The following is an 8,026-nucleotide window of genomic DNA, read 5'->3' as shown; positions in this document are numbered from 1 at the left end:
AATGCCCAGTATGCCCCGTGGCCAGTCCAGCTATGCTCACGACTGCTAGTACTGCTCACTACTGAATTATACTGCTAATTGGGAATAAAATTGATGAACGCCAGAAAATAATTTGGATCATGTCTTTATGAGACGTAATATCATCACCTGAGCTCTGTAAAGCTATTTAAATATTGCTAGATTATTGTCCTCCCTTAACAAACATGCTACTTCTATCTATACAGAAACTTGGTGGCTTACTGTGTAAGTCACATTTATAAGGAAAAGATTCATAATCAGGGAAGATCATAATCGGGGTATGTCCACATTAATAAGTGACAGAGAGCGGAACTAACAGCCCTCCCGTTGTTCAATAAAAAATGATTTAAATATAGCTCATCCGAGGGTTACTCACACTTTAACGATGGTATGGAAACCAAAGGATCCACAGAGAAAATGTGTTTTCTTAAATTGTGTAATCTGTAGTCTATGATGCAATAAACAAGCTTTGTCCTGGTGTGACTGATTTCGAAATGGGTTGTTTCCAAACGCGAACATGGGTACGTGAGGAAATCCGCGCAAACTACCACACCTTTGTCAGAGATGACGGTATCACGTTCCTTGGTAGCAAACGAGTATGTCACGCTTGTTACCTGTGAGTGAAACGGTGAAAAAGCTCTCACCGATAGAGTCTACGCATCGTTTGTACGTGTATTATATGAAACTGAACCAGAAAGCGATTTCCTCGTAGATCGGGTAAGTCATTTATAAAAGTATCATATTTTACCAGATGATGCGGTAAAAACAGCTTAATCTTCGCTGATGTTATTTTCTTTATTATCTTATAAGTGAATAGAAATGAGACATGGCTAAGTGTGTTGTAATGTTGCTTTATATATGATGACTTTCTAAACTATAACTTGTTATACTTTGCTGATTATATCACCACACACTCTGTCTGCAGATTGTTAATGTTTCCCAGTCAAACATCTAGAATGATTTCAAAATCAAAGGTGCTGGTTTTCCTGCTGTTTTTCACTGGTATTGGTGTGTATGTCAAAACGGGCTACCAATTGACTCATTATGCTGTGGACCAAAAGCTGTGTGCTTGCATAAAATGTTTATCAGAGGATAAGCAGTTGCTTCTGGATCGATCGAATAGAAGTGTTCAACCATTTTTGACTGCAAACTTAAACCTCTCACAGAATGAATTCAACTGGTGGAAGGTAAGTAGTCACCAGGAAAGGATGACATTTTTACACCCCCCCCCCCCCCCCCCCCCCCCCTCCCAGCTCATTTGGTCTAACAACAAAGTTTATTTGAAATGTCTGACAGGATTTGCAGGCTGAAAGCCGTAGCTTCAGAGTTTATGAAACAACAGTGGCCAACTTGTTTCAGATCTTCCCAAAGAATCCAGATGTTATACAACCCAAATATGACCACTGCAGGACTTGTGCTGTGGTGGGTAATTCTGGTAATTTAAGGAGATCGCATTATGGACCGCTGATAGATTTACATGAAGTTGTCATAAGGTACTTTCTAAGCTAAAGCAATTTTTCTTTACCATTAAATTCAAATTCAAATTTTATTTGTCACGTACAGTCATACACAGTACGATATGCAGTGAAATGCTTAGATATGCAGTGAAATGCAGTGAAATATCCCCTCCTACACAAAAGATCCAAACTGATGTGAAATATATCCCTTTGTGCTTTTTAGAATGAACACTGGTATTACCAGAGGCTTTGAAAAAGACGTTGGAAACAAGACAACTCATCATGTCATGTATCCAGAGAGTGCTGTGGATTTGGATGACAACACCCATTTTGTACTGTTTCCCTTTAAGATACAGGACTTTGAGTGGCTCATTAATGCCTCTACAACAGGATTTACTGGAAGGTGAGTTCTCTTTTTCAGGGCTACATGCACATGTATTTGACATTTATTTAACGAGACTCAGTGTCTCATTTACAAGAGAGACCTGTTTTAGACAACATAATTAAATGAAAATAATAAAATAGAAAAAATAAAATAGCAAAATCTGCCTCATTAAGATCAAGTTCCCAGTGATGAAAATCAGCACTGGGACGTCTTTTAAATCTACAAGCAAAATCAGTTAAGCGAGAGAGCTCAAAGTCTTTCTGTAATGTATTCCACGAAGACAGACTTCAAATGACGGCACCTTTAAGCTCTCTACAAACTGATTATCCTGAAATCATACTATGACTACATTTTTATGCAACATGCAGACAGATGAAGTGTCCTCATAACAACTCATCTTACTGTAGTTCATTTACGTATGCTTTTGTACTGTTCTTAGGATTGTGACTTAATATAAAGTAAAAATTAAAAAATTAAATAAAGACTCTTAATGCTTGTTGAAAAGTTATTTTATGTAAACCATTTTTAGGCAGTTGTGCAGCCACTAATTTGGGCACATGAAAATCATACATTCAATCATACAATCATTTTGTACTTTATTTTGTTTCAGATAAAATATTCTGATTTCATTTGAGCTTGCCCAGCTTTCTTCTTGGTCCCACCAATGCCACCCCATTAAAAGAAAAAATAACACTCTTAGGTTTAGATGTTACAGTCAGCATACACTACCTTCTTCTCTCCCAGCTGCTAAAATTACCACACCTGCTACTAAGCAAATTATCTCGAAATATTTCCCCTAGATTGTCTTGCAGTACAGAATTTACATCAAATGCAAAAATAGAATGCCACTGCATGAATTCAACATGTACGCAGATTAAAAGGATTTGGCTGATGGATGTAGTGTGAGGTGATATAAGGTGAATTTCTGTATCAAACCATTACTCTGATCCTTCTCCATGTTCAAGACGGACCATGCCTTTTTTAGCTTTGTTTTTGTTAAACACCTACTTCATATTTTTCAATGTCATGCTGTTTCCAACAGGTCATATATGCCAGTGAAATCAAAGATCAAAACTAACAAGGATTTGGTGAGTAGCGTCAATGGCAAAGCTTCCTGGTGGCAATGGTAATATTTAAAAATAAAAGCTGTTTAAAGGCTCATTCTAATTTCTAACAGGTCATGGTGGTAAATCCAGCTTTTATGAAATATGTACATGAGGTTTGGCTTGGAAATAAGGGACGTTATCCATCCACTGGCTTTATGGCTTTGATTCTTGCACTTCACATTTGTGATGAGGTAAGTACAAAGTTTTCAGTTTCTGAAGTGCCAGACGTACAAAATAAAATATGTTTTTCATTTTCATACAAGCTGGTCCATTTGAGTCTTTGCTAATTTGTTCTTTTGTTCTTATATTGCTCTCCTAAATAGATGTGCATTTCAAAAGTTCAAAATGTCTTTGGTGAAGATCAGAGCAGGTTTACCCACCAGTACCACTTGATTAAAAACTCTGGTTTAATCTGTGAATGGTTAAATTTCAGTTCACATGCCCTATGAAAGTGAAAGCTGTTGCAAGTATTTCTGATGTGTCCCCTTCTTAAATTGACTAGACTACAATCTAGAAGACATTCCTTCATGGAAAGCATTTTAGCTAAACCTCTCAATAAGAGGTTTTGTCATTGTATACTCATGGTATAATCATAGTGTTTCCATTTAGTGCTCAGGTCGCTGTCCAACTGTTCATTTCATTTTTCAGCAGCCATTGTTTGGATTTTAGTTAAAAAAGGGACATTTTGTTCATGCATTTGTTTCCCATTCATTCATATGTTCATTTTTTGTCTTCCTAGGTTGATGTGTTTGGTTATGGCGCTGACAGTGATGGAAACTGGAGTCACTACTGGGAAATACTCACAAACAAAAGGTTAAGAACTGGAGTACATCCTGGAAATTATGAGTATAACATCATCCAGCAACTAGCTCAGCAACAAAAAATTAAGTTCTATGAAGGCCTAATGAAAAAAATGTGATTGAATGCCATACACTCAGTAAGGAAAGAACTGAAAGCCAAATGGATGTGTATCTACAACTATAGTAATTTCCTAACCCTCCTAACTTGACATTGATATTAGGAATCTTTAGGAAGGACTAGTAATCATGAAAGGTGTTACGTTAAAGAAGTCTTTGGATATGTGACATTTTGGTAGGTCGCCCCCCCCCCCCCCCCCCCCCCCCCCCCAATCCATAGCTTAAATTAACCATGTAAAAAAATGTACCCAGGGGTCATACTCTTTAGTAGTTTCTAACATCTATGGTTCTTAAGAAATGAAGTATTTTCTTAAGAGTTGGCAGAATTACAAGAAGACAGACAACAGCATTATTATTCTTAGTTAAAGTAAGCTGTTTGCATGAAAAGGAAAATGGTGTGGTAAAGTGACTTATAACATAGAGGGTGTTTAATTCAGTCACCAAATATTTAGATTTGTAGAATTTTACAGGGTTGATCTCCTTAAACTTGCGTTATTGTTATTATGCAAGTGGAGAGCTGTCATACTCTCAGAGTAGGAAGGACTCAAACACACAAACACAAACAGAGGCAGGCAGTCTTTTCTTTCAAGCTTCAAACATGGAAGTATTTGAGTGTTTTGCAATTACAAAATTTAAATTAGAATTCAACAAATTTGACTTTTAGACTAATGGATCACAAAAGTTTAAAGTTAGATATGTCATTATAGATGATGATACATAGAGGGTGCTCTTTTACGTCTTGCTGAAGCAGAAGAAACATGTAAAACATAACACATTGGGTTATGTGTAACTGTAAACCTACACACAGTCTCTTTTCTCCTGGGACTTATACTTCCAACAGGCAGTATTCCTTTCAAATTCATGGCTTACAAGAGAAGAAGAAGCTGTTTAGAACAAACAAAAATGTAAATATATAAAATCAGATAGAGTGGCTATGAATGTAATGACAAGAATGCAAAAGACAAATGATGAAAACCTGGAAAGCCAGATGCCTGGAAATCAAGGGGATAACATAGGGAGACAAACAACCAATCAAGCTAACATCCAGTTATCTTGAGTGGTTTAAAATAGCTAATTTTAAAATAACACTTCACCTAGAATCCACACAGTGACAAAGAGACCACAAGTCATCAACTGTCAGAAATTTGAAAAGATTTAAAGATTATTTGTAGTTTACATCCACTACCTGGCCTTGTTACACAAAAGCTGACAAAATAATCAGTTTCCTGTGCTCAAGTAAAAGGCATATGAGCAAAATAATTTGTTTGTTGTTATGACCAGGGTAAAAAGATGAAACTGACATTTGCCAACTTTTAATTGTACTTTTGGATGCTGAACATTGGAATTATATGACAGTTGTTAAACAGGTCAGATTAACACGCTGTGAAATTGCTTCTTTTTAGAGAGTCCATCTAAGAATTCTTGCCATTGGTCTATGTTGAGTCAGTCTGTTTTTTTAAAGCAGAAAACCTGCAGAAACAGGTAATGGTAGTGTGATGATATTTTTGCTGAAAACTACCATGTGCTTTTCTTCCAGTTTAGGACAGAAAATGATTGAAACAAGAAGCTAACAATGGAAAAAAAAACTATAACATAAAAAACACAATTGTGAGTTATTTTTCTGAATGACTGAAAATTTGGTTTAACCTTAGTGTACTTAAAGTTGTTATTGTGAGTTTCCCCATTCTATTTTGGCAACAGGAAGAATCTGTTAGCTAGGTAGCAAAGTGAATCTGTAATTTACTTTAAAATGAAAAAAAAAGAAAAAGGTTTGCTATTCCTTCCTATTATGTAAGGGGTCATAATCTAGAGAACAGGAAACTACAGAACACAAAGTTGATTTCCTTTTCTGATATATCAGGCACACTGAAACAGTGCTATAATCAGAGTTAAACAACTACATCGCTTAATGAATGAATTGATCACTGAATGAATCTTTACAGTAATAGACTGAAAGGATTCGTGGTGATTGTTTTTAAAATATATAATAATAATTTTTTTAAAAAACATTTTACACCTTTCCTTAGGTATTATCCCATAAGGGTATGGATAAAGTAAGCAGGTAATGTTTAGACCTTCCACTAGCTTTTTGAAGAACTAGTTGTCATTGGAAGATAAGACACACACACACACACACACACACACACACACACACACACACACACACACACACACACACACACACACACACACACACACACACACAGCTTGAAAATGTCAAACAAAATAACTCCTGTCAGTATTTTTTATTCTTTGCGAAACCAACCACCACCACACCAACTGCTAAAGGGATAACAGAAAAGATAAAACCTAGTAGACTGACAGCTAATCAAGCTGACCAAAAAAGAAAGTACGATAAAGATGATAGCACTTAGGAGTTGAATGATCATGACTACTAACCCATTAAACGAAAAGCATTGTGCATTCAGTCATTTTCTAAGCAAAATCCTAGGTGGAACAAAAACAAAGTATCTCCTAAGAAAGAAAAGATGATGCAGCTCAGTACAGATGAAATTAAAGCCTTTGAGTGTGGTAAGGGCCATACCTTGGAGGGCCTGAGATGTTGCCAGAGGGGGTGGAGACATATAGACACAGACGAACAGGTACACACAGACACAAACGTTTCAACTTTGAAAGTTTGTTAAGTTAACATTTTATTTATTCCAACTGTTAGTTTGTTTAGTTTACTTTGGTTGAACTCCCCTTACTTACCTGTGTTCCAGGAGCAAAAGGAGGAAGTGCTGTCTCACTTCCTGTGTTTATAGGTTCCTATTTAGTTCTGATGTCTCAGGAAGAGACCAGGTGAGGGAGTAGGTGGGTGGGGTGGGGGGTGAGGGGGGTTGTAATTTAATAAAGTCAAGGGTTTTGTTTGCTTGAGAGTTATATGTGTTGTTGTAAAATGTAAGAGCTATATCTTAGAAGTGTGTTTTATTGCTGGTAAAGAGGAGCATCACAAGTAAATGATTATGATGGTAATGTTTAGTCTTCTCAATTGAATGGAATAGGCCATAGGAGAACATTGTATTTGGATAGCTTGAACTAGAACTAGTGATGGCCAAACGAAGCTTTCTGAAGCATTGAAGCTTGTGTTAAAAAACGGTTCATTAATCGAAGCGTTTTAAGATAGTCCTCTCTGGTGACATCTGGTGGCCAAAAATATGAAGAACGTCTTGAATGTAGAAATTAAAGTGTACTGCTTCATTATTATGACTGCCCACTTTACAGAGTGGACTACACAATTCTGTCTGATACTGGGCTAACCTTGTGTTGCTTTGAACATGTATTTTTTGGCTGTTTTTTTTCTATTTGTTTAATAAATACATTTGATCAATAAACTTCTTTTTAGTTAAACATGTACCATGGTGTGGTTGCTCTTTGCTTGCGGCTTCTTGATGTTGGTAAATACAATAGATGAAAAATACATGTATAATGTACAACACCTTCTGGAGGATGCATCTGTTGTGAGGTCCTGCCTATGTGTGCAATTAATCACTGGACAGCTGGACAGGTATGTTTATAGATAATATTGTATTAGGCCACTTTTCCTTCACATATTTTTCACCAGTGGGATCACTGAATTTGGCAATGTACTTTACAGTGAGCAGCAGCATGCTCGCATTTAAGTATATAATTGTTTGCAATGTAACAAAGATTACCCAACTTTTTAAATGATCTGTAGACCTCTTGTCAAATTAATGACCCACCAATATGTTCCATTTATTTGTTTAGTCACCAAATATTTAAATATTACAACTTTTACAAGAATAATCTCAAAGTTTTATTATGACCCACCAATATGTCCCTTGTGTTCAGTAAAGGGCAATATAGGATTCATGTTTTAGTGGCCTTAAGAACTCATTAACCACTTATCAGTGTGAAAAGGATCACCCATTCAAATCTACTCAAACAGAATAACAAGGGTAAATAAAATGCTCTTAAGCAAAAAAAGTGTGTTTTAACATATATATATAATATAGTTTGTTGAGTCATTCTTTAGACTAACTTGACAGTTCTTAATTTTCTGAAAATCTATAAAGGTTTTAACATTTTCTTTCTGTTAGCTACATATGAATAAATAAATAAATAAATAAATAATTAAATGAATAAAAAAAAGGTTTGTGTACAAATGAAACTGGACAGTTC

The 8,026-nt window shown here is 35.8% G+C and overlaps 1 protein-coding gene across 3 annotated transcripts; it reads left to right on the top strand.

Annotated features, from left to right (window-relative positions):
• Positions 1 to 601: 601 nt before the first annotated feature.
• Positions 602 to 3,966, top strand: LOC143414552 (CMP-N-acetylneuraminate-beta-galactosamide-alpha-2,3-sialyltransferase 1-like). Of its 3 annotated transcripts, none has more exons than XM_076879200.1 (7): positions 602 to 735; positions 944 to 1,205; positions 1,315 to 1,511; positions 1,699 to 1,878; positions 2,903 to 2,948; positions 3,038 to 3,157; positions 3,706 to 3,966. In XM_076879200.1, the coding sequence occupies exons 2-7, from the start codon at positions 951 to 953 to the stop codon at positions 3,883 to 3,885; spliced, it is 978 nt and encodes a 325-aa protein (XP_076735315.1). In that variant the 5' UTR covers positions 602 to 735; positions 944 to 950; the 3' UTR covers positions 3,886 to 3,966. The 3 variants fall into 3 exon arrangements, with proteins under 3 accessions (XP_076735315.1, XP_076735317.1, XP_076735316.1); XM_076879201.1 differs by lacking the exon at positions 602 to 735 and adding an exon at positions 764 to 777 and having other exon boundaries at positions 962 to 1,205; XM_076879202.1 differs by lacking the exons at positions 944 to 1,205; positions 1,315 to 1,511 and having other exon boundaries at positions 614 to 735.
• The last annotated feature ends 4,060 nt before the right edge of the window (positions 3,967 to 8,026 follow it).

This window comes from Maylandia zebra, linkage group LG22, assembly GCF_041146795.1.
Source record: "Maylandia zebra isolate NMK-2024a linkage group LG22, Mzebra_GT3a, whole genome shotgun sequence".
Taxonomy (NCBI): Eukaryota; Metazoa; Chordata; class Actinopteri; order Cichliformes; family Cichlidae; genus Maylandia; species Maylandia zebra.
Note: the sequence above shows the minus strand (reverse complement) of the source record. Positions and strands in the feature narration are given on the sequence as shown.

Coding starts and splice junctions, on each gene's coding strand:
- LOC143414552 (XM_076879200.1), top strand. CDS start 951: ATGTTTCCCAGTCAAACATCTAGAATGATTTCAAAATCAAAGGTGCTG. Junction 1,206..1,314: donor ATGAATTCAACTGGTGGAAG/GTAAGTAGTCAC, acceptor AATGTCTGACAG/GATTTGCAGGCTGAAAGCCG. Junction 2,949..3,037: donor TCAAAACTAACAAGGATTTG/GTGAGTAGCGTC, acceptor AATTTCTAACAG/GTCATGGTGGTAAATCCAGC.